This window comes from Eublepharis macularius, chromosome 18 (genome assembly GCF_028583425.1).
Source record: "Eublepharis macularius isolate TG4126 chromosome 18, MPM_Emac_v1.0, whole genome shotgun sequence".
NCBI classification, from domain to species: domain Eukaryota; kingdom Metazoa; phylum Chordata; class Lepidosauria; order Squamata; family Eublepharidae; genus Eublepharis; species Eublepharis macularius.
In genome coordinates, this window is record NC_072807.1 from 36,895,716 (window position 1) to 36,920,605 (window position 24,890).

Below are 24,890 nucleotides of genomic sequence, written 5' to 3' on the forward strand. Positions count from 1 at the left end.
TCTCCGATTTCAAAAGGGTAGCAGGATGTTTGGCTTCCATTTTGTCTGCACCTTTTCAGGGACTGCGGGGAAATGCATTCTCAGAAAAGGCACCAAAAAAAACGGAAGCCAAACGGCCTGCTACCATTTTGAAATCGGAGATGTGTGGAGTGAAGGGGGGAAGCCAGCAGTGTTTGGTGAGTGGGCCGCCCCTTTCAGGATGTGTGGAAACAGCCAAAGAGTGTTTGCTACTGGACTGCTCATACTTTTAGAAAACTCTAGCATGACTGCTCTCAAAACTACCCAAAGCCTTTCCTTGTAAGAAAAGCGTTTCTACTCTTTGGTCAACTGGGCTACAGCTTTCGGCGTAATTTCCAGCCGTTCGGAGATGGGACAATCAGAACTGCAAACAGCATTCCCAGTGCAGCATTTGCAATCTCTGACCTAAGCCGATGATCTTAGCCCAGTCTCACCAGCAAAAACAAAAAGAACAAATGTGGAACGGTGTTGCCATTTTGCCAGCCTTTGTCTGCCAAGAGTTGAATTTGGTGTTCCGCAAGGCGGAAAGCAAGCTTGAGTTTATTTGCCCACATTCTATGTTCTCATGAAAAGCCACCCAGGAAGCAAAAGTAAACATAACAGGGTGAAAGCGAGGAGGAGGGGAAGCAGGGCATTTTCCCTAGTTAGCAGTCTGTGAGTGAAGAGATTTAGGATCATATTATTATTTTCAAAGCCTCCTGGCTTGTGGGGAGGGAGGAGGACTGAGAAAATGAAAATCAAACCGCAAGAAATAAAAGAGTTCACCCCATGCAGACCCATCGTTTAGAACTTGACACCCAAGGAGGAAAGGAGTCAGTTTCTTTCGCTAAAAGGTCAGCTACATGTTCTTTAAGGACTTTATTTGATAGAGAGGCGGAAGGGACCTTTCCATTCTTAATTGCATGGAAAAGTGAAACATTTTCCTGTAAGCCCAAAGATGCCGGGCAAAACTGAAAAGCCCTAGCTGAGATATTATTATTAACATTGCTAGTGAATGGCACCCTTTTCCAAAGTTTGACATTCGCGGTAACATAATATTTTCACTCTCTGACATTTACTTGCAATTCTTAAGATTTGAAGGGTCCCAGAGTGAAATATCAAAAAACACCGACATTTACCGGTAAACTTCAATGCAAACTGAATACGTTCAGCGGATGTTCCAATATCAGCATTTCATTCATTTACGCGGCTGTGGCGCACTCACCGTTTCCATGAATCCCCCTTCACCCAGATCCTGTCTGGCTGTCATTTAGAGGCCAGCCTGAAACATTTCTCTTTAGCCAGGCTTCCTATCCAAGATGACTCTTTTTATAGCCTATATCCGGCTCGAATACGGTTTTATGGCTCACGCTGAGATAGTTTTATGCTGTCTTCACAATGGAATGCATGTTTCGTATTGCTTCTTTTTGATTTAACGCTGTTTTAATTACAGGGGGCGTATCCATTTTCTAGAGAAATTAATAACCTCACCTATGGTGACATTCGAACTAAGGACTTCCTGATTCCTTGCTAAACTGGGTGGTGCTAAATTGTCTTACTTCGTGCAATATTGAGCAAAACACCACCACAGAGCCTGCAACCATACATGATTTTCAATTAAAGACATCCAAATTTTCAAATGAATGTGGTTTTGGGGGGGGCGGTATTGTAGAAATGCCAGCAAAATGCTATTTTGAAAAGCACTTGGAAAAGCATTTGTTTTCTGGCAGCAATAGGTGGAGTGGAAGATTTGTCCTTTATTGCAGAAATGAACAGCTTAAGCCACAAAAGCCAGAGAAAATATAATGTTGCCATTGATGGCTAGGAAGCATCAAGGGGGAGGAATCGTTATCCAAATTTTGGGGAGTGGGGGGTCCCATTGCTGAGTTACTGTTCTTTCAACGAGGTCCAGTGTCAGTGACAGGGTGGAATAAATCACAAGTCCACTTCTATTATTTCTCCTTTGTTTTCTTGAGCATGGTGGGAGTTATTTTCCCCAGATGTGCCTTAAGAATCAAATACCATTTTCATGGCTCCTGACGGCAGACTCTGCTGCATTGGCCATCTCGTAAAACTTCAGGCACACTTTAATTCAAAAATTTAGCCCTCAGACATCCAAAACTGTTTTCTTTCTCAGGAGAACTTTCTCCATCCGTCCCAATCAAATTATTTGTGAATAAGGGCATAGTTTTGCACAAGCCACAAAAGATTTCCCCATCCCCTTGGGCCAAACAATATTTCTAACCCCCCCCCCCAAAAAAAACTTTGAATTCTCAAAAGGACCAAGCTTAATGCCACCCATGATAGGATTTAGAATGGAGACATGGGTGGGGGGCAGTGTTGCTAGTGTGGTGACATCACTTCTGGGAAAACCTGGAAGCAACTGCAGCAGCTCTAGGAATTGTCTAAAACTATAAAGTTTCTGAAGATTCCTAGAGCTACTGTCATCATCACTTCCAGGTTTTCCCTGGAAGTGATGTCAGGGGGGGCGGTGTTGCTAGTGTGATGACATCACTTCTGGGAAAACCTGGAAGCAACTGCAGTAGCTCTAGGAATTGTCTAAAACTATAGAGTTTCTGAAGATTCCTAGAGCTACTGTCATCATCACTTCCAGGTTTTCCCTGGAAGTGATGTCATCATGCTCTTGATGCTGGTGAGTTTTTTTTTAAAATCCACCCTCTGCCACTGCTTGGAGCAGTGAATCCCCTTCCCCAACCGGGAGATGGGCAGGCCTGATCCATGATCTTAGATCTGCTTTTGGCATTAATGAGAAGTGGAGCCTGAGGCTTAGAAGATTGCTTCTGAAATCCCCAGGATTTAAGTAACATCCTATTTAGGATATGCTGAGATCACCCCTTCAGAATCAGCACTGGCTCCTGGCTTAGCTTTACTTCAGGCACGTACTTTGGAGGTGACCGACTGTGGAATGGCACACCTTACTTCTGAAACAATCACACAACCAGCTGGCTAGCCAGTTCTCGCAAATAAATACGGCATTACAAATAAATGCATATGTGTTGCTTGTTTCCTTTATTTATACCCAGCCCAAACAATGCATCCCTAAATCTTGTTTCGCATATTCTGTACAACGCAGAGTAGCTTCAGATCGACCGTGCGTGTTTGTGAGTAAAGAGAGCACTGAAAGGAAATAGAAGACTTACCGTGCTCCATTCAGTACTAAACCATTTTGCTCCGCAGGGCTTGAGATCACAGGTTTGCTGGCTGGGCGGTCTCTCCAAATACGAGCACTCGTAGGGATTCAACATTTCAAAGCTGTTTTCAGTCTTTCTGATACAAATGACTTCCCTCTGCCGGGTTCCACTGCCGCATTCAACTGAACACTGCATCAGGCAAGAGGAAACAAAGCGACAATATTTAATGTAGATAGCCAGCGTTGAAAAAAGAAGGCTTTGGGCTATTAATATTTTTCCGCAGTACAAGAATATATAGATATGTTCTACTGCGGTATTTTGAATCTTCACAGTACCGATCTGAGAAGTTCTTTAACACATACCACTCTAGGAACCGGCCTTGATTCAATTTTTGCACATGTATAGCGCCCCTTGCTCTTCCCTCCCAAATGGATGGTCGAGGCTGTCCAGCAATGATTTGACTAGGGACGTCTCTTGAGGAAGGCCATTTGTGCTGCCCAAGATATTTCCAGTAGGCTACTCTTCAAGATAGGAAGTCCTTATCATTAGGCAGGAACAACTCATAGCCCTGCAGTAGAAACCACGAGTTGAAGCCATTCGGGCTCTACCCCACCACCACCATACCCTGTACCAACAAACAGTCCAAGTTTCTTGGTGCTCCACAAGCTCCTGATAGCTTCTTTGTCCATATAAATCAACAGCAAAAATGGAACCATGCATCTCAGCCACTGGTTTTAATTCCCCCCCCCCAAAGGAATGCAATACATTTGAATTGTAATTTGCTTTGGGAACCCAAACCATTGAAGGGTGGCCTCTAAATAAATCAAATCTATCTGTTGTCCTCCGCAAGTTCTACCAAAAGGAATGGAAGATGTACAACAGCAGGAGGCAGAAGGTATGAAAACCTGAGCAAGGCTTAACTTGTGTCACGGCTTCAATGCTATTTTTAAAAGTCAGAGTCAGGTTTCTGTCTGCTTCCTGGATAGGCCCTAATCAATGAGGGATCACATAATCGGGGGTCATTGCGTAGAAGAAGAGCTGGAGGAACTCATTAGCATAACTCAATAGCATCTGCCACGCCCCTTGACATCATCAGAAGTGTGTCATTAGCATACCTGATTTGCATATGCCACACCCGCTGGCAGCACCTATCCTGGCTGTTTTGGACCCAATCCTGGCCATTCAGGGCCAAAATTGGGCCCAAAATGGCAAAAAGGGGCTGAAAATGGCCAAAAAGGGGCCCAAAATGGTCAGGATCGGGCCACTGCTGAGCGGGAGAATGATCCACCACCCGTCAGAGGCCCGATCCGGACCGTTTTGGACCCAATACAGGCTGAAATGGGCCCAAAATGGTGGAGAGTCAGGTGGGCGGGGCCACCTGGCATGTGACCTCTTTGGGGAACTGCCGGAACTGCGTTCCTGTGCATTCCCCCTTGAAATAAGCCCTGCACATAATGAATGTGTGACTGCACCATTGGAGGCAAAGTAAGCCGACTCAGAGTGAGGGCAAACGTTCTTTGACTGATCACATGGGTGATCACAGCCAACGAGAACATTGATTCTCCTCACGCTGCAGTGATAATTTTCACCCTCTTTCACAACGATGCCTGAAAAGCATCAAAATGGCTGGGATACTTTCTGCAGCGGAAAGTGTTCTCAAAAAGCATGTGCTCTTTTGACTTAGCCCTAATAGTGCCAAAAAGTAATTCATTCAGATGCAGGAAGGACTCGATGTTTTGAATTTTGGAGAAATGTGACTTTAAACCTCTGTAGAGAACTAAGGAAAGGGGACATAAGATGGGTTTTAAAAAAGCAAAGTACAAGAGACCAGTCTCTATATCCAAGACAGCAAAATCAGAAACTATACAGACAAGGTTTTCCTTGTTAACAATTTCTTTCTTCCAGTCGCGGCAGGATTTTGATTTTTACACCTTGCCTCTCTATTTATCACAGCTTGCTTCCCAGAGACCAATACCTCTGTCTCTGCCTGGGAACGGCTGTGAGCACTTTACTTTAATCATGAGAATTAATTGATTTTTTTTCCTCGGGAAGTGAAATACACAGGAAAGCTTAATGCTTCAGTTCGAGAACTGCTCACTTTCTCAGAGCAACATCAGTCCAGGAGACTAAGCCAAAAATGGCTGCCGTCTTTTCACTCCACAAAAACACCTCGTTTTTAACTCAAGGCGAAAGGCATATACTAACTGTCAGAGTCTAAAGTTGCTTCTAAAAACCTCATTTGTGTCAAGAATTGCCTGTTTTTCTAGGGGAATTTGCAAAAATGGAAAAAGGAGGTTTAGCACTCTTACACTGAAATCCTAAACAGACTTACTCCAATCTAAGCCCATTGATTTCAACGAGCTTACACTGGCATAACTCTGCTCAGGATTTCACTGTTAAATGTATACAGGCCAGAATTTAATAGTTCATCACAAGTTTGTCTACTCTCAAAAGCTAGGAAAACTATGCTCAATGGAAGAGCAACAAAAATATCAATATCAATATGGTTCTGTTATATCTGGATAACTTGGATTTTTAGAAAAAGAAATATCAAAGCTAGAAAACTGCACAAATATGAAATTTAAAAATGCTAAACCTATCTATGCTTTTTATATCCAAACTGCCTTCATAATACCACATCTTCATTCTCCACGTAACTCAAGATACGAGACCACCATTGAGATACCTTCTGGTACAAAGTCAATTTAACTAGCTTTGATATATCTTATACATCCATCAAAGCTTCTAGGTGCAGATCTGTGCATATTCAGCCAGGTCAAGGCTTCCAGCCATAATTAAATACAACATCCAGAGGAATTAGCCATATTAGTCTGCAGTAGCAAAATAGCAAAGCGCCCAGTGGCGCCTTTAAGACTAACCAACTTTATTATAGCATAAGCTTTCGAGAGCCACAGCTCTCTTCGTCAGATGCATGAAGAGAGTTGTGGCTCTCGAAAGCTTATTCTACAATAAAGTTGGTTAGTCTTAAAGGTGCCACTGGGATCTTTGCTATTTTGCTACTGCAGACTAATACGACTAACTCCTCTGGATCTATGACCATAGAAAGCACCACATTCAGCCGAATGGCGAGGAAATCCATCATCCTCATGAAGAAACTGGCACAGATATGAATTAAATACAAGGCTACCATCCAGAACAAGTTTCAAGTGGGTAGCTGTGTTGGTCCATAGTAGAAGAGAAATAGTTGGGTCCAAGAGCACCTTAAAGACCAACTAGATTTCCAGCGTATGAGCTTCCTGGCTGGTACTACTGGAACCAAATATTGTCCATCCAAAACAAAATCCTTTCCTGGACCTTCAGTGGCCTTGCAGATACTGAAAGAGAAATCTGTCTCTAATCTCCTTGGAATAATAATGGAGACCATCTTCCAAAACCATCAAACCAGTAGGACATTTCCACCATATTTGGCCTCATTTCAGCACTACTAAAATTTCCTGACTTTTTATCTGTCTGACTTTTCATAAACCTTTGACAGTTTCCAAGAGGAAAAGTGCCCCTGAGTAGCCATTTCAATGCAGTTCTCTCACATTAAGAAACTAACCGAGAACAATGACCTTCTTGTAATCCACATTTCTGGATTAATTTCAAGATTTGGGACATCTGGAAAATGTTAGCCATGGAAAAGGTGGCTTGGCTACAGACAGCACAACCCATTGACTTGAGTGGACTCAAGAAGGTGTAACTGGCTATTCAACTGGCTAGAGGGGGCCCTATTCATGGGCCTACAGAGCTTTCGCGGCCGCCCATTTCCTTTCTTATTCCATGCTGAGCAAAGCTCTAATTCTTATAAAATCCCAAATCAATAAAAGGCTTTACTGAACTGAGAAAGAATATGTTAAAACTTACGGTATGACAAATGTCAGTAAACTATTATTTTCGATGAGCTTATCTTTTGATGTACCTACATTTCCTCTTTTTCATATTTTTTTAAAAATGGGAAATCCAATTTACCTTTCAGAAGGGCTATTATGGTTCCTGATTTCATATATTGTCAATGTTGCCAGTTTGGGGCCACGTTGCTTAGATACCCAATTTGGTGTAGTGGTGAAGAGCAGCAGGACTCTAATCTGGAGAACCGGGTTTGCTTCCCCGCTTGAAGCCAGCTGGGTGACCTTGGGGCAGTCACAGCTCTCTCAGAGCTCTCTCAGCCCCACCCACCTCACAGGGTGTTTGTTGTGGGGATAATAATGACATACTTTGTAAACAGCTCTGAGTGGGTGTTAAGTTGTCCTAAAGGGCAGTATATAAATTGAATAAAGTTGTTGTTGTTGTTGTTGTTGTTGTTGTTGTTGTTGTTGTTGTTGTTGTTGTTAAAAGAGGTTAGTAAGGCTCATGGAGATTTGGTCCATTGATGACTACTAGCCATGGTGACTGAAAGGAACCTCCATCTACTGAGACAGCAAACCTCTGACTACTGGGGGCCATCTGTTTGGCCATCTTGGGCAATTGGTGGGCTGCTGCGTGAGCCAGGATGCTGGACTAGATGGACCGCTGGTCTATTCCAGTGGGGCTCTTCTTAGGTCCTTAGGTTCTGCTGTAATTGGCAATTCCTTTGTTTTTTTTCTCACCGTTTTTATGCCATTTGTACCCAACCAATGCAAAAATAACATTGAAGCATTTATTAATTTTAATTCGGGGGCGGGGGGCACAGCCTAAGGAAAGGGAAATGAACGCAGACACTCTCAAGTTTGTTTCTCAAAAGAGAGGTGCAAAATCAAAATGGGGATGTATGAACCAGACCAGCAAGGATGCAAAATTCACTCTCCTCCCCAATTTAAACAGAATGAAGTAAATGAGATAGGATATTGGATGAGATGGACCTTTGGTTGGAGCCAACAGGGCATTTCTTACATACATGTAGTAGTAGTAGTAGTAGTAGTAGTAGTAGTAGTAGTAGTAGTAGTAGTAGTAGTAGTAGTAGTAGTTGTTGTTGTTGTTGCTGTTCTTCTTCTTCTTCTTCTTCTTCTTCTTCTTCTTCTTCTTCCAGCCGTCATAATGTGTGATGCATACGAATGCATCAAGATGCTATTGGGGGGGGGCTTGCGCATGAATATTCCTGGGGTGCACATGAATATTTGTAAAATACTACACAGAACGTTTCTGGATGCACCTGGTCATGTGCAATAATGGGGGATAAATGTGCAAATAAAACTGAAACAAACTCACATTTCAACTGTGGACCCAATTTCATAAATTCTCCCAGTTCAACTGGAAATTCAGGTGGCGTGGATGGAACAGAAAGCAAAGAGACTTAGTGGGACAAGAAAAGAAAAAGACCAGAAGGGATCGGCAGTGCTCATCTTCCGAAAATTTGCAGAAACATTGGGTTTTTTTAAAGTGAAGATTTCACCTTTCTGCATAAAACTGTCCTTGTCAGAGTTAAAGCAAATTACGCCTGCAGTTTCTGGGATGAAAACTCAACTTTTCACTCTTCCCAAAAAAACAAAATCCCTGTTCAGTGTGATATTTGGGAAGGGTTTGAATCCACAAGGGTGTTCTTTTCATCTCTGCAACATACTTAAGAGCCGGGGTGTCAGTTCCACTTCTGAAATGCAAATTTTGGCGGACCGGGGCCTTGACTGCTTCTTTAAAGGTTAAATACACACACACAATACTATTCCTGGCACTTTCTGAAACACTTTTTGTTTTAGAAGACAAATCCAATGATAGATTGATTTCTGTGTCACTTAAAGGATATGATCTCCAAAGGGCTTTATAAGCTTAACACAATTGCCTGTTATTTTTTTTAAGGAGGTTTTATTTATACTTTGGGTGGAATTTTTTTGTAATATCCTGAAGAGATACTTATCCTTTCGTACCAGTGAAAAGCACAGGGCGTCCTGAGAAAAATCAATACCTGTCTTAAGTTGCATATAAACTTTTCATCATTTCAGACCTTGGTTTGTGCAAATGCCACATTAGACACAAGGCATCAGGCCCATCCAGGTAACCGTTCTTCAGTCTTTCAGGGGGAGAAACTGAGCATACAAAACTTTCAAGTTGTTTGGGTTGGATCATACCCATAAAGTATGATCTGCTAAGAACACTGGAGTCTTCTGGAACAAAAAACCATCCCTACCTTTGACAAAGAAACCTCTTTGTACAAGAGATGGCGAATGGTATCTGATAATAGATGTTGGGCATTTCTGGGTTAACCAAAGGAGTTTCATTCAACTATCCCAGAAGACCGGGCTGAGGTTGCATGCCAAAGTACGTGCTGAATTTAACGTCTTCATTATTTTCCACTCCCTTTTAAACATCAAAGACCATGCTGCAGCTGGGAACAAAGGCTTCTAGCCTATCATAGGACCACCAAAGACTGTGTCTTCGTTGCTGCTCTTGTGTGCAAACATGATTTGAACATTCGCACTGAGAATGTGTAACACAGAGCACAGGATGTTTTTCCTCCTGGACATCTGGGGATCTTGATGCAGAAGGGAATGTCTTTTGAGAATGTCTGCACATCTTAATGTGGGAGCTGGCCGTAAGTTTCAGCAATGGGAAGGTGAACATTATCTCAACTGCTGCGGAGAGCAGGGCAGAACACAATGCCCTCTCCAGCACCCTTCTGAGCGAGTCCAGTAGCACCTTAAAGACCAACAAGATTTCTCGGTAGAAGCTTTGGAACGTCAAAGCTTCCTTTGTCTACAGAAGACCAACATGGCTACCCACCTGATAACAACAACAACAACAACAACAACAACAACAACAACAACAACATTTGATTTATATACCACCCTTCGGGACAACTTAACGCCCTCTCAGAGCGTTTTACAAAGTATGCTATTATTATCCCCGCAACAAAACACCCTATGAGGTGGGTAGGGCTGAGAGAGCTCTGAGAGAGCTGTGACTGGCCCAAGGTCACCCAGCTGGCTTCAAGTGGAGGAGTGGGGAATCAAACCCTGCTCTCCAGGTTCGAGTCCTGCGCTCTCAACCACTACACCAAACTGGCTCTTTTGATTGGCTATTCCACACAAGGCTCATCAAGCACTCTTGCACCTTATTTAAAATTGGGAGAGGCGCCAATCATTAACCCAGTTCAACAGGTTGGGAACTACATTATATCCACTTTTGGTCATTAAACAGTGCAGACACAGAGACGAAACAAAGGATATATGACTCTAAGCACTGTATGAACCAGTCAATATGATTACTCTAACAGCCACGACCTTCCAGGACACTGCTTCTTCAGTAGTAAACAGGGCTCATTTCCAGGGGAAATGCACAGGAATGCAGTTCTGGCAGTTCCCCAAAGAGGTCACATGTCAGGTGGCCCCGTCCACTTGACTCTTGGCCATTTTGGGCCCGTTTTGGCCTGGATTGGGGCCAAAACGGCCTGGATCGGGCCTCTGACGGGTGGTGGACCACTCTCCTGCTCATCAGCAGCCCAATCCTGACCGTTTTGGGCCCCTTTTTGGCCATTTTCAGCCCCCTTTTGCCTGAATGGCCAGGATTGGGTCCAAAACAGCCAGAATAGATGTCAGGGGGTGTGGCACATGCAAATCAGTTATATTAATGACACACTTCTGGTGATGGCAAGAGGCGTGGCATATGCTAATGAGTTATGCTAAAGAGTTATGCTAATGAGTTCCTCCAGCTCTTTTTCTACGAAATGACCCCTGGTAGTAAATGAAATGCTTTAGTTCTTGAACTGGACATATGCAGCTCCATCGACTAAGTGGCTCCCAGGCAACCAGAGAGTTGATCGGCTCGCAGTGATCTTTTCCGGGGCCTCGTGATTTCTGTTCTCCACTTTTTGTAGATTCATTTGTATCATATGCACACGTCTGGTCTTTAATATTTTTTATACCTAAAATGCATGTGTCAGTTATATTTAATATGAGGCACATATAATGCAGGTTTCTTGATGCCAAATGACATTGGAAAATGTGTGCAAGAAAGGAAAAGGCGGAGGGAGGAATAGAAAATGACAAGAAAACAGAGAATCGTGGATTTGATTTGCACAAGAGAGACGCAATGCTGAAACAGGGATTTTCAGGTTGGACTCATCCCCAGGAAACGGCAAAATAACCATTTCGCAAAGCAGGCCCAGAAACAAGAACAAAACTGAGTCAAGAAAAGCAGAAAATCTGCTCTGAATAGGCCTACAAATCAGTTGGAACCATGTCACTGCAGCTTTCCGAACAAATCCATCTTACATACATATTTGTTTTCTAGATAATGTAATCATATATATTGTAGCTGATCAGTGGAGAACTAAAAGTATTATGGGTTTTAAAATGTCCATGGGTGCATATTCCTGAAGAATTTATTACTTCGGAGAAATAAATTAGAACCCTAAAGCAATATGGTAGATTTATGGATAAACTTTGTGTGGGTGCCCCCAAGTTCAAAACATAATTCCTGTTAACAGCGCTGTAAATTGCACAGCCCTCGAGGAGATTAACTCTTGGGGTGCCAGTTAACAAAACCAAACAAACCCCTCCAGAGCAGCACTACCATTTTACAACCCACTGCTGACAGTCAAAGGCTTCTTGCTGAACAATATATTTGTAAAGAAAAAGTAGATCATGTGCTTGGATGAGATCTGGAGCTCTTAAAGTCAGTATTGCAGCCAATGTGAACTCTGATCCAAGGAGCGACAAAGGCCCAGAGAATCAACGGAAATGGGGTTTATCTAGTCAATTTTTAACCCACCCTTCTTCCAACGAGCTCAGAACACTCCACGGTACTTCCTGCCTTATTTTATTCTCACAACAACCCTGTGAAGTAGGCGAGGCTAACAGAGTGTTTCTTCCGAGAGTAACAAGTCAATACTAAAGTAATTATGTGCAGTGGCCTGTTGGGCACCCAATGTTAATTGTGCAGGAAGAGAACCTCATTTAATGCTCAAAGCTGAAGAAAAACATCTGGGGGGGGGGAATGGGGCTGGATTTGTAATGCAATTGAATTTGCATACCAAACCAGGCAATTATAAACTTTTGGCACCTTCAGTAGTTTAAAATCCAGTGACCAACCTCAGAAGTGAATCGCAAACTCTTCTCCAAACTCAAAATACTTTGGAAGTATACATTTCAGGATGGCTTAAGCAATAAATGTTTCCAATAGAAAGAAAAGCCTTAAGATGTCTTTAAAAAATATTTGGGGGAGGGATAAAAACGGGAACTGCTTTTCTTCAGACTTCTGGGTCTGGGAGAGGTGGGGAAAGAAAGTGCTGCATTTCATTATGATTTCATAGTCTGAATTTCCATGATATTCGCAGCCGGCCTTTTTACTGTCTTAAATTGTTTCGGTTTGCATAACTGAGAGCTAATCTAATTTAGATTTTTCCTGACAATGTGCTGTGGAGGGGGATGTGAGAGGAGGATAAATAAAGGCTGATTCTATGATTCCGTACGTGCAGCTATAAAAGCAAATCATTAATTTCATCATCAGCCTAAGCCGTTAACTGGTACGATGAAAGACATTCACAAATTGATTACAGACTGAGAGTTTTCAATTCATCAGAGCCAATCCTGGCTTTTTCATTGCTAGGATATGACCCAATTCCTTGGGCAGCTTCCTTCTTTTCAGTATCTTCATCCTTCATTGTAGTTTTGGAAGTCCCACAGAATACGGGTTGGTGTTTCACTAGAATGGGCACATTCTTTGGAAGAATCGCACAATGAAAAAGCAATAGTCAAAACAATATTCCCACACTGTTATATTCCGAGGAAACCCAGATACACAGAGATTATGAAACTTGAATGAGCTATTTCAAAGGCTCCAAATCCTGGAAAGAATTCTTCAATTTGCAGCAAACAGAATCCAGACACCCAGATTATTTTTTTTCAAGCAGCTTGTAGCAATACTCTTTGGAGTAAATAAAGTTTTGAAAACCAAGCTTAAATAGAAAAACGTCTTTCTGCTTTTTTAGAACTGTATGGAGATGTTTTTTCCCCAAGTGTGAGAACCACAGGGCTTGGGGCAGAACAGCAAGCCCCAAAAAGAGAAATTACTGACTTTCACCTTCAGATCTGAACTGGACGAAACTTCTCGCCATTATTTTGTGAACAACTTTGGCAACACTCTAAATGCAGCCTCCTTCTTCTGGCAAGGCTGACATATAGCAATGGGCCCAGTGAACTTCCATGTATAGTCAGGATTGGCTCCCAGCATTCCCTGGTGCAAGCCCAACACTAACCACTACACCACACTGCGTCCAGACTGTGATTAGATTCAGCAACACTGCTGTATCATGCGGCCCACAGCTACTCACTGTTCAGAATCCCGAAGAACTCCTGTTCCACTGCCCCAAGACCGGCCTCTTATATGTTCAGCTATGCGCAAGAAAGAAGTAATACGGCTGCAAATTTCACATACCGTGTTCAATGGTAGCAACCACCTGGGAGCCTATCACCCAGTCTGTTTATTTCATGTTGTGAATCGCTGCCAAACCAGCCTGCATCAAGTTTTCCCACAACTGCGCATGTGTGAAAATGCTGTTGATTCACTGGCAGCCATTAGAGTCAATAAGGACTACTTAACTGAACATCAAAGGATAGGATTTTATTGACACGGCATTACCTTGAAGCAACCTGCCAAATACCTATGAACATATGGAACGGATTGTCAAAAAAAATCAGGTCTATATTTGCAACCGGTGAACGGGCCATGAGCCAAACCAGCAGGTATTTGTATATCCTAGAAAGAAATCTGGAATTTCTGCTGCCAGTGCAGCCTTGGTGACTCAAAGGTGTTGTGGATACTACCAGAGATGATAGACGGAGAAATCCAGCAGTCAAGAAAAGGCAAAAATATGATGCTGCCATCTTCAGAGACAAATACATGCACAACGCTACTGCTCCACATCTGAAACTTCCAAAGGCTGCTATTAAGTAAAAATAATCAAAATGTTGGGAGATTAACAGTGCTATCCTATGGAGAGTTACTCCAGTCTAAGGCCATTGACTTCAATGGGCTTAGACTGGTGTAATTCTGCATAGGATTGCACTGTAAATCACAGATATCTCATTTCTCCTCTGGTTTTGAAGATCATCTCCTCTTTGATCACAGATATCTCATTTCTACTCTGGTTTTGGTCTAAAGATTACCTCTTGTTTAACCACAATGGCTACATTATTGACATTAGAAACACAATATGTGGAAGAACAAAGAAAATACTTAGAATTGCCACACTGCTTTTTCCTGGTTATGAAAATGCTTAAGGATAAGAGATGAAGGAACCGAGAGAATAATTCTTTTGGAAAAGACAAAATCAAATACTTCGGAAAGTGACAATTGCCCCCAAATGCTTTCTCTGTATATGGGACAAAGGTGGGTTGTGGTAAATTGATGGTGGAGGGTGCCATCAAGTTATATTTGACTTATGGTAACCCCTGATGGGGTTTTCATGGCAAGAGACTAACTGGGGTGGTTTGCCATTGCCTGCCTCTGCAATTCTGGTCTCAATGGAGGTCTCCCATCCAACTGCTAATCCAAGTCCGACCCTGCTTAGCTTCTGAAATCTGACAACATCAGGCTTGCCTGGGCTAACCAAGTCAGGGCTGTGATAAATTACTAGCTCTATTTCCAAAGATCAGCTCTTTTAAGGACCATGAATTTTTCAATGCAAAGTACCTCCAGTTGCAGTACTTCCAGTTGCCACTGGTTGCAGCTTAGACTGGACTAACTCTACAAAGGATATTGCTGTCAAGCACTTAATGCTCCTGCTCAAATCTGTGAGGCCTTCCTTTCGACAGTGTTGGCTCGATCATGCCCGAAGCATTCTCAGAATTAAAGGATTCGACGTACCTGACTCCAGCTCCCTGCAAACCATTCCACCTTCCCCAAACATGGCCCGTTGTCACAGGGAGTTGTGTCTGAAGGTCGGTTATGCCCGCAGCCCTCCAGGGGCAAGCTGCTGATGTGGTTCGTCATGCAAACAACAGAGCGCGTTCGGACACCTGCGCCACATTCTGCGGAACACTGTTGTGTAAAAGAGACGACAAAGATTCTGTTAGTCCTATTGTTGCCCAGAAAAATGAGATGACAGGAGCGTGGGAGCAGACAGGATCCAGGCACTCTTAGCCTGAGACGCAAGCTACAAGAGACGAATTGCATGAGGAGGAGCACGTGAAGAGAGTCACAATGTTAGCCGGGAAGCTTAGTTTTAAAAGAGATCAGAAGACTTCATTAGTTTCCCCTCTCTACAGAGCCAGGGAGATCACTGCTCAGAAGGTTTATTTCCTCTTCGCCTCTTAGAAGGGGAGGTGGAACTTGCAGAGCCTTTGGGAGGCAAAGAGGAAATCAAACTCTCAGAGCAGGGATCACCCTGGCTCTGTAGAGAGGGGAAACTGACAAAGCCTTCCGATCTCTTTTAAAACTCAGCTTCCCGGTTAACACTGCGACTCCCTTCACATGCTCCTCCTCATGTAATTCATCTCTTGTAGCTTGGCTCTGAGGCACAAAATTCTAGAATCCACAACCAGGAAGTTCATGGGTTGTATTCTATGCAAACAATCTGCTGATGAAAAGGATTTATTTCCGTGGAGTGGGCCTTCCTCACGTCTCATCTCTTGCTAAAGCCCCAAATCTCACCCCCCAAACATTGCTTTTGGAAGGGCTGAATCAGTAAGAATACCATCCCTCACCACCACCACCATTCCATCAGTAGAAGTTATGCTGGATCCAGTTCTATGTTCTGCAGTTACATACATCAAGATTCTTTCCATTGTTTGAGCAATGAAGGGGAAAGAATGGAAAGGGGGGACGTGGAGAGGTTATCAAGATTTGCTCATCTCCACGGAACCTGGAAATCTGCTTTAAATGAAAGGCAAGCAGCTGTTTTCTGGAAACATGTCTGAGAAGATACATGTTCAGGACTGGGAGATGCATGTTTGTGCATCACGTTCACTGGTACTGAGGGAATAGCGCAGATCTCCAACTCCCACAAATATGTTCCCACAAACATGCTCTGAAGCTGTAGAGCATACCAGGTTCCCAAAGTCAGGCTGGCCAGAGATGTGAAGAGTTGGAACCACTTCCACACTGATCACCCCAGGGCTTTTTTTCAGCGGGAACACGGTGGAACAGAGTTCCAGCACCTCTAAAAAATGGTCACATGACCGGGGGCCCCGCCCCCTGATCTCCAGACAGAGGGGAGTTTAGATTGCCCTCCACGGCGCGGAAGGCAATCTAAACTCTGGAGATCCCGGCCATGTGACCATTCTCACCGAGGGCAATTTAAACTTTTAAAAACAACCCTCTTGTTCTAGCTGACCCTAAGTGATGTCATTGTGCGGTCTTGAGTTCCACCATTGAGTTCCGTCACCTCTTTCCCCAGAAAAAAAGCCCTGGATCACCCCATATGAAGTGGGAGAAAGTGGTCTCCAAACTTATCTGGTTTGAGAAACGACACCTTCCCCTTGTGCGCCGCACGTTCTAGGACATTTGGTGTTTCCATCAGCTGCCAATTTCTTTTAACAAAAACAACACACACACCCAAAACTGTTTGATTTGGCATTTCACAGATGCTTCTTTCTACACATTTCCTCTCTTCTTTCTATTTCTTCTCTCTCTCTCCCCTCCCTCAACCAGGCAAAAAAGCTGCATTTAATTTGGGGGCGGGGGGGAGGTGATTATTAAAAATAAAGAAAAACCATGTGTTGACTGCTGAAAGATGTGTACCTAATTGAATTTAAACAGTTACAAGCAGTTATATTATATTTCACATGGAAAGAGAACCACAAATAAGCATTTGTTACATGGACCGACTTATGTGCCAGCTTGATAAAATATGTAATTTCATTAGTAGCTGTGTAATGCTGCAAAATAGTATTATGGAACATTCCTTGGAGATGAATGGGTGACTCTGTGCTAAGTACTATTTCCTTAAAGGGGGTGGGGGAGTTAGCAGCGATCTAGAGAAGTGATAAAGTCTGGAATCAGGCCCGAGTTTGAATCTTGCTGGAGGACAGGAATGTCCAGAGACAAATCCAGGCAGTGCCGATATTTGTGTTCAAGACATCCTTCTGCCCTACAAACTTCCCCAGTCCCTTTGACCATCAGCCGAGGGTCTGAACTTCAAAATGTGCAGTAGGTAGCAACTAGGTCAGTGGTTAAAACACAGAAGGCAAGACCACGTATACTATGCCTTAGCTCCTGGGATAAAGTGCAGGATTAACAGTGCAATCCTAAACAGAGTTACTCCAGTCTAAGCCCATTGAAACCAATGGGCTTAGACTGCAGTAACTCTGCTTAGGATTCCATTGTAAAACGTGATAGAGTTTCTGAGTTTTAGTGCCACCACTAAAGACAAAAAGCCTTCTCTTTGGTGAATGTCAAAAACTGGCAGTATATAGGAGAATTGCCTCAGACAATATTATGGGGTGGTCAAAGCGGTTTAGCGGTCGGAGAGTCAGAGGAGGATTTGGGAGACATGGCTTTAAATCTGTGAAGCTTCTTTGGAAGTATTCCTTCTACTCTATTAACCATTCCCCTTTAGCCTCGCTTTTCTATTTTTAGCTTATGCTTTATTTATTTGTATCCCTTCTTTTTCCCTAATGGGGCTCAACAGTACTTACTTTGTTCTCCTCTCCCCCATTTTATCTTTACAACACCGCATGGGAGGTTAGGCTGAGAACATGTGACTGGCCCAAAATTACTCATCAAGCTTTCATGGCAGTGTAGGGATTTGAACCTGGGTCTTCCAAATCCTGGTCTGACACTAACCACTACACGACACTTCCTGAGTCAATACAAATTCTTTCCCAAAGCTACCAAGTGAAATACACATTGTTCCCAAGATATGTTGATTTTCAGAGTCTTGGTGTGAAATGATGGTACACTTATGGTGCAATCCAAAGAAGAATTATTCCAGTCTAAGCGCGTTGAAGTCAATGCATTTAGACTGGAGCAACTCTTTTTAGGATTGCATTCTTAACAAGCAATTTGGTTATGCTAACCAAGGATGGGGCATTCACTCACCACTGGATCTCTGCCCTACCATGATGTACAGATCTTAGCGATGGGTAATCCCACCTTAACTAGGATAATAGTTTAATGGCTAATTACAAGCAGCACTCTCAGATGCGGTTTGATTTTTTTGGAATCAATTATCACTTTCCATTTTACAACACTCGCTCTCCTCCTAACCATTGTTATCCGCCAAGTTATCCGCCAAGGTCCCAAAACATTAACTGCTTAACTGAACTCCCCAAATAATTACACTTACAAAGAAAACACTTATTACAATTACATAACAACCCGGGAAAAGAAAGAGAGTGCAATAGAAGCACATTATCGGACCATTATCGGACCATTTTCATCTTGCAAATAATTCTCCGGTTTCCAAGTAATTTTTACTTTGAAGATTCAATTTGCTTTTTCACTTCTCCCCCCACCCCTGAAAAAAAAAAAGAGCTGGGAGGCAGATTACTTTGCAAAGTTCTCCAGAAATTCAACTGTGATATGTTTTACATGGCTGCACATGAGCAGGACTGGGGTATCCAATGTCAAAATAAATGCCAGATATGAAGATATGAAATGTCTACTCCACCCTGCGCAGTGAGACTTCTCAGCAGATTTAGAATTTAGAAAAGATTTCAAAGCCAAGCATTTCAACAACTGACTTCAAAGAAGAATATTCTTTGCTTTAGGAGTATTTTTAAAAACTTGGATAATTAAAAGAAATACTTACTGAACGAACGCCAGACACTCAACAGCACATTTAAAACAGTTGGACAGAATTTGGATTATCTTCAAGTTTTATAGATTATGCTGTTTTGTTACGTACAACTGCTCCTCTTTGGCTATTCTGTGCCTGGGATTTGGTGGAGTTTCCAAGAATCTTATTTTTGAGGAGGAAGAGAAAGAAGAAGTCTCTTCGTCTGACAAGTGGTCATTCGCCACTTGTAGCTTGGCTCGAAGATCATAGTTGAATGAATAGTATTATATGGAAGAAAGGGGTCCTTTTGGTTACTGTGCACACAGGCAGTTCAAATATTAAAGGTCAAATCCAGCAGTGCCAATGGCACCCAAACACCCCTTGGAAGTTGGAAGTCTTGGAAGGGATTTGCTCACTAGAGTTTGTTCCTATTAATACTCAAAAGGCCCCTCTTAAATTTCAATCCATAGATGTAATAATCCAAGAACAGCCAGCAAATGACACTCCTCACAGTAGCAAACATTTGGAAATTGTTATTACAAAGAAAAGGTGACACTCTCTTTGTTTCTATTTTTCTAACAAGAAAGCATGACTATTGTACGGCTAACAGACCCAGACAGCTTCATCTATAGATTCTCTGGTTTAACATAAATAAATTGAATAACCTTTGAAACAATGGTTCAAAATGCACAGCTTATCCTTTGGGCATGCAAGCAAAAAACTCCATTTTAACAGGCATTCTCTGGTGTAAGGAAAAAATGAGGTCATGTTTTTGAACCTGCATGGGAACGGCGTATTCTAAAACGAAATGAAAATTAAACCCACAACTAATCTGGATGTTCGTGTGGGTGGATTTAAACCAGCATTGAATCCAGCTCAGAATGTTTCAGTTGCTTATTTATTTTTCACTGTCCCCGAGGATCATTCTTTTGCTCAAGAAATATCTCTCCAATAAATGTCTAAAAAGACATTCATTCCTAGGTAAAGGAAAATAAATTTTAAAAACCTGGTGATTATAAATTAGAAATGAAATGCTGTTACAGCTGAATTCTTTGAGACTCTGCCTCAATAAACAAGCTTTGAGGACCAAAAGACCCGGGTACCATTTCACAACAGACCGGCAGGATGGAAAACTCGGAACATCACGGGGTGGGGGGTGTCACCGAGAATTATCCATCCCTTCTGTTCAATAGTCAAAATCATCCGCCCACCAGATCCATCTATATGTAATCCAGACACCAGTTCATTCAGCACACGGGAAGCAGGTGCATTGCAGAGAGAGATTTACCCCCAAAAAAGCCTCCGGTCAATTCAAGCAGTAAGTATAGCTAAGGAATCAGTCATCGGCTGCTTCCACACACGTTGGATAATGCACTTTCAATGCACATTACTGATTGTTTGCAACTGGATTTTCCTGTGTGAAACAGGAAAATCCAGTTGCAAACAATCACTAATGTGCATCGAAAACGCATTATCCAACGTGTGAGGAAGCAGCAATCATGTGGAGATCTAGAAAAACAGGAATCCCCGCCGTAACTGAATAGCTAGTTAAATTTAAGGCTATACATACAAGAATTAATACAATTGCTTATACCATACAGAAACCATTGAGTTATATTCATTCAGCTTTGCATCCAATTACAGAGCCACAATTCAGCATGAACAATATAAATATTTGAGCAGAATAAATGCTCTTAATGGAGATAAAAATGCTATAAATAAGCACAATTCATTGACATGAATATAAATGATCGGTAAGTCCAAGAGTCCAATAAAGCGATTAAGAGTGCAATTTCTTTTTTCTTTTCTTGTTTTTAAGGGAGAAGCTGAATGAATATAACTGAATGGTTTCTGTATGATATACGCTATTGTATAAATTCTTGTATACATAGCCTTAAATTTAACTAGTTAGTTGGTTACGGTGGGGATTCTTGTTTTTCTAGCTTATTGTCGTAACTCTCTCTTTGTTTATCATTTAGAGATGAGAAGAATTTGAGTCTGGTGGCACCTTAGAGACCAACAAGATTTTCAGAGTGTAAGCTTTTGAGCGTCAGAGCCCCCTTCTTCACTTGGAGATAACTGGAAATTCCCCATCCCTGCTAAGTGGACCCAGGAAAACCCCATTGTGATTTTGTTTCAAATGTGGAGGAGTGCCTTTCAGGAGAAAAACAAATTGTTCTAAGGGGGGAAAGGTGAGACGTCCCTCTCCTCTCATGTCAGTCTCCACTGCAGCTCCACAAACCACATTTTATTTTAAAAAAATATGTCCCATGAATGATCATAGAATCATATCATAGAATCATAGGGCTGGAAGATACCTCTAGGGTCATCTAGTCTAACCCCAATCATGGAGCTACACATAACTACAAATAAACCTGTTCCTTCACTTAAGCTATTAGGCACACAACTATACATTATATGCAGCTCCATGACTCTTTCATGGGATGTTTTTGTCGGAGTATAGCAATGTCTTGTGTACAAAAAAGAAAAGTTCCTGCAGGAGGCAGCAAGCTCTAGTTAAATAGGATTGTAGGGGGAGTACCTTCTTTCTAAAAGGGCCTTTCCTTGTCTGTCTGCAGAATGCTACTCTTAGGGCTTCCTTCTAGATCTCTGCACACATGAACTCTCTCAACTGGCAAGGCAGCTATTTTTATCTCTTCTCTTTCCTAACCAGTTGGTTATTTCCATTAATAAAGCTTTTGTTATTCTTAATCAATTCAGGAAATAAAGTAAGGTATATTTCACAAATGGTAAGGCAGCGCCATAGCCTGGTATGTTTGGCAATAGGACTATTAGCCATAACAAACAAGGCAAAAACGAGGAGTCACAATTCAGTGCCCTCAGAACAGCAAGGCAGTCAATTTGACCCATCACTCCAAGCCTTACCCGGTCACTCCAGTCCGTGAGAAACCAGCTCTTGGCACAGGGCCCCATATCACAGTTCTCGATGTCATTCGGTCGTAGTTTCATGTTACATTCCTCATCATCAACAACGTCTCCTAAGTTGCTCACACACTTTACATCTCGTGTCCTCTGGCCCACTCCACATGGTACTGAACACTGAAATGAAAGGAAAAGAAGTAAGGTGGCGTGCATCCTTACAAACCATAGGTAGAGCTTAATAACACTCTTTGCTGACTTCCATGTAACTCTAAGATCGACTCAATGCCATGCATTCTCCTGCCATATCTAACAACCTTAAGGGGGCACCCAACATCATGACCAATGAGTTTTTGAAAAGTTGGTTAAGTCAAACACTAGCAAGATCGCCCTAGTTAGAAGAGTAGCAAGCTTACGGAAGGAAGATATTGGATTCTGCAGTTGTTGTTGAAAAGAGGACCATTATATTTATACAGAGATGAAACACAGAAAAATATCACATCATGGTGTCAAACCTTTCTAGAACCAAATGAAACTCTATACAATTTTTAATTTCTTGTCCTCAAAACTCAACATTCAAAGGATGGGATTGGTTTCTCAAAATGTATCTATTAAAAACATTTCTCCATTTGATAGTGGACTTTGAAATTTGCATTTGGAATAGAGTCGATATAATAAGGTATTCAATTTTGATGGGAGTCAGATATTGTCATGCATTTGAGTGGGGACTGGCATTACACTTATGGCTGTTGCTTAGCCTTTGAGCATGGAATGGCGATGCTGAATATCAGATTCTTGGTTATCTTGGTTAGATATTTGCAAACCCAGAGTATCTTCGAAGAATACACGGCATCCAAACTCACAGAGAATTCATTTCTCCTCTCAACATTTTCCTGTCAAAAAGGTTCAGGCAGTTCCATCCTGTCATTCTTGACTGCATATAGCTTCCTTATGCTAGCCTTATTAAAGGCCTATTCCTAGCAACCAAAAAGAAAGGCCCTGGAATAAGAGTTCTGTGTAAACGTCTCCCTCGCTTTTCAGAAGTAATTTTTTTAAAAAAGAACTGATTAATGCAGAGGAATCATTCGGAGCCTGCTAAAATGCCATCTCTTCCATCTCTCGAGATCAAAAGCTCGGGTTTTTATGCTAGGGAAAGGGGCCACCACACATACATTTCTAAGCCATGTGTTTGCTTTTAAGATCAGGAAACTCCTTCCAAATTGGGGACCTCCAGAAAGAAGACACAAATCAAAACTCAATTCAAGATGCAGAAGGCCCCACCGCTATGCGCTCTCCCTTTCAGAATATCCCACCCTCCCCACCTCACCAGACAAACCTTTTTTAAATGGAATGTTCTCGTTCTCTGTTTCTTCTCAGGAATAAACTAACTGAAGAATTGCAACTCAGAAGGTAGGCTGAAAACTGGAAGTCATTCCATTCCTAGTTGCATGGCAGGATCTTCTATATATATATAGTCACCCTCCCCGCCCCCACCTCTGACCACCTAAAGATCAACCTGTGCATTCTAAACTGTATTGTGTTGCAACACAAGCCAAATTCCATGGCATAATCTTGGAGTTCACAAACTTATTCTTCCAGGCAGTGTACCTTTTGCTGTCCATGTCACTGTTGCAGGCATCTTATTTGATAGCACCTGTGACGTCACCAGTAAAGAGATCCACCCCTTGCCCCACTCAATACATACACACCCAACCTCAATTTTTGTCGTTTTAAAGAAGGTGTTTTTGCCTTCCATAAAAAGTGCATCTTATGCAGACTACTTTTCTATACATGAAACCATTTTTTTAAAAAATGGAAATTTGAGCAAACAGACTTTTGTGCAAATCAACACTCTGACATTTTCTAATTTCTTTTTAAAAAGGAAGTACGCTCCTGTCTCCAACTCCAAAATACCTCGGAGGTCCTTCTCTAAATGACAAAAGCCCGAAGCTATTTTAGCCCTTTCCTCAGACACAAGGTGCTTCAGACCCCTGTAAGAATTGAAGCCATCATTATTTCCAAGGGTGGCCACACCTTGAATCTCCCCTCGCTAAAACATCTGACAAGGTGCCAAACTGGGCCCCTACACATGGCCCGTACACATGTTGAATCAATGCACATAGGCTGGGAGCTGCCACGAGTATGCACGGTCACCAGTTTTCGAGCATGACATCTGCACACAGAGGAAGTGTATGGTCATATGCTCCATTCCTACAAGCAGGAAGACTGCTTTTTGAACATTCCAGAATGCGGCAAAGGCACACGGGTGCACACACTGCCTCCATGAGAAGTGCTGTGCTCAAGAGCCTGGTGCCAGAGAAGAATCCGCGCCCTTCTGCTCACTCCTCCTCCATCCATGCTGATAACACACGTGCGACTGGGCGGAGAGGGTTCGTATGGATGCAGGGAAAGGGCAGGTCGCGCCCGAGAGAAGCTGCTTTGTGCCATCAAGTGTTCCTGTTTACCGGTGTCCATTCTGTCCGAATTTGCCATTCGCTGCAGATCTTCAGCTGGCACGTACTTGTTGTCTCCGGTTTCTCCAGGTGGTGGCAACGGTGCGGCTGGACCGTCAGGGTGCGATTGGCGTAAATCTGCCGGCAGAGGACTTGGCGGTGTTGCATTCCGAGGCCGCAGGTCTTGCTGCACTCCGACCATTCCCCTATGTCCCAGCTAGAAGATAACAGGAGGGGAAGGGGAAGAAATATATCACTAATTTCACCCTCTTGTACCGATGTGGCCAGTTCATTAAAATGTGTTTCTTTTCTTTGTACATGTTCTTTGCCCTGTAACATGGTTGTCACATACGACACCGGAGACTGCAAAATTCATGTTCTGTCCTAAACATGAGAGGCAGAGTTTCTAATCAGGAAGACAACAGGGTTAGATCAACAAGTGAACTTGCACTTTTGATCTGAGCTCAAGAGGTAAAGAAAAAAACCACAGCCCTTGGTGGTGGAGAGTACCATCAAGTCATAGCTGACTTACAGCAATCCCTGGCAGAGTTTTCTAGGCAATAGACTAACAGCGGAGGTTTGCCATTGCCTACCTCTGCAACCCTGGTCTTCCGTGGAGGTCTCCCATCTAATTACTAACCAAAGCCAGCCCTGCTTAGTTTCCGAGATCTGATGAGATTGGACTTGCCTGGGCTATCCAGGTCAGGGCATCACTGCCCTCACATTGCAGGGGGTGGGGTGTCCGTAAAGATATTTAATATGTGCTTAAAATGCACA

At 42.6% G+C, this 24,890-nt stretch overlaps 1 protein-coding gene across 1 annotated transcript in view; it reads right to left on the reverse strand.

Annotated features, from left to right (window-relative positions):
* Positions 1 to 24,890, reverse strand: part of THSD4 (thrombospondin type 1 domain containing 4) — a 330,707-nt gene that overhangs the window by 10,693 nt on the left and 295,124 nt on the right. The window contains exons 12-15 of the mRNA XM_055002122.1: positions 24,126 to 24,330; positions 21,667 to 21,840; positions 14,928 to 15,101; positions 3,159 to 3,338 (exon numbers count right to left, since the gene is read on the reverse strand). Of these exons, the coding sequence (XP_054858097.1) occupies positions 3,159 to 3,338; positions 14,928 to 15,101; positions 21,667 to 21,840; positions 24,126 to 24,330 (733 nt within the window). The remainder of the gene's footprint in view (positions 1 to 3,158; positions 3,339 to 14,927; positions 15,102 to 21,666; positions 21,841 to 24,125; positions 24,331 to 24,890) is intronic.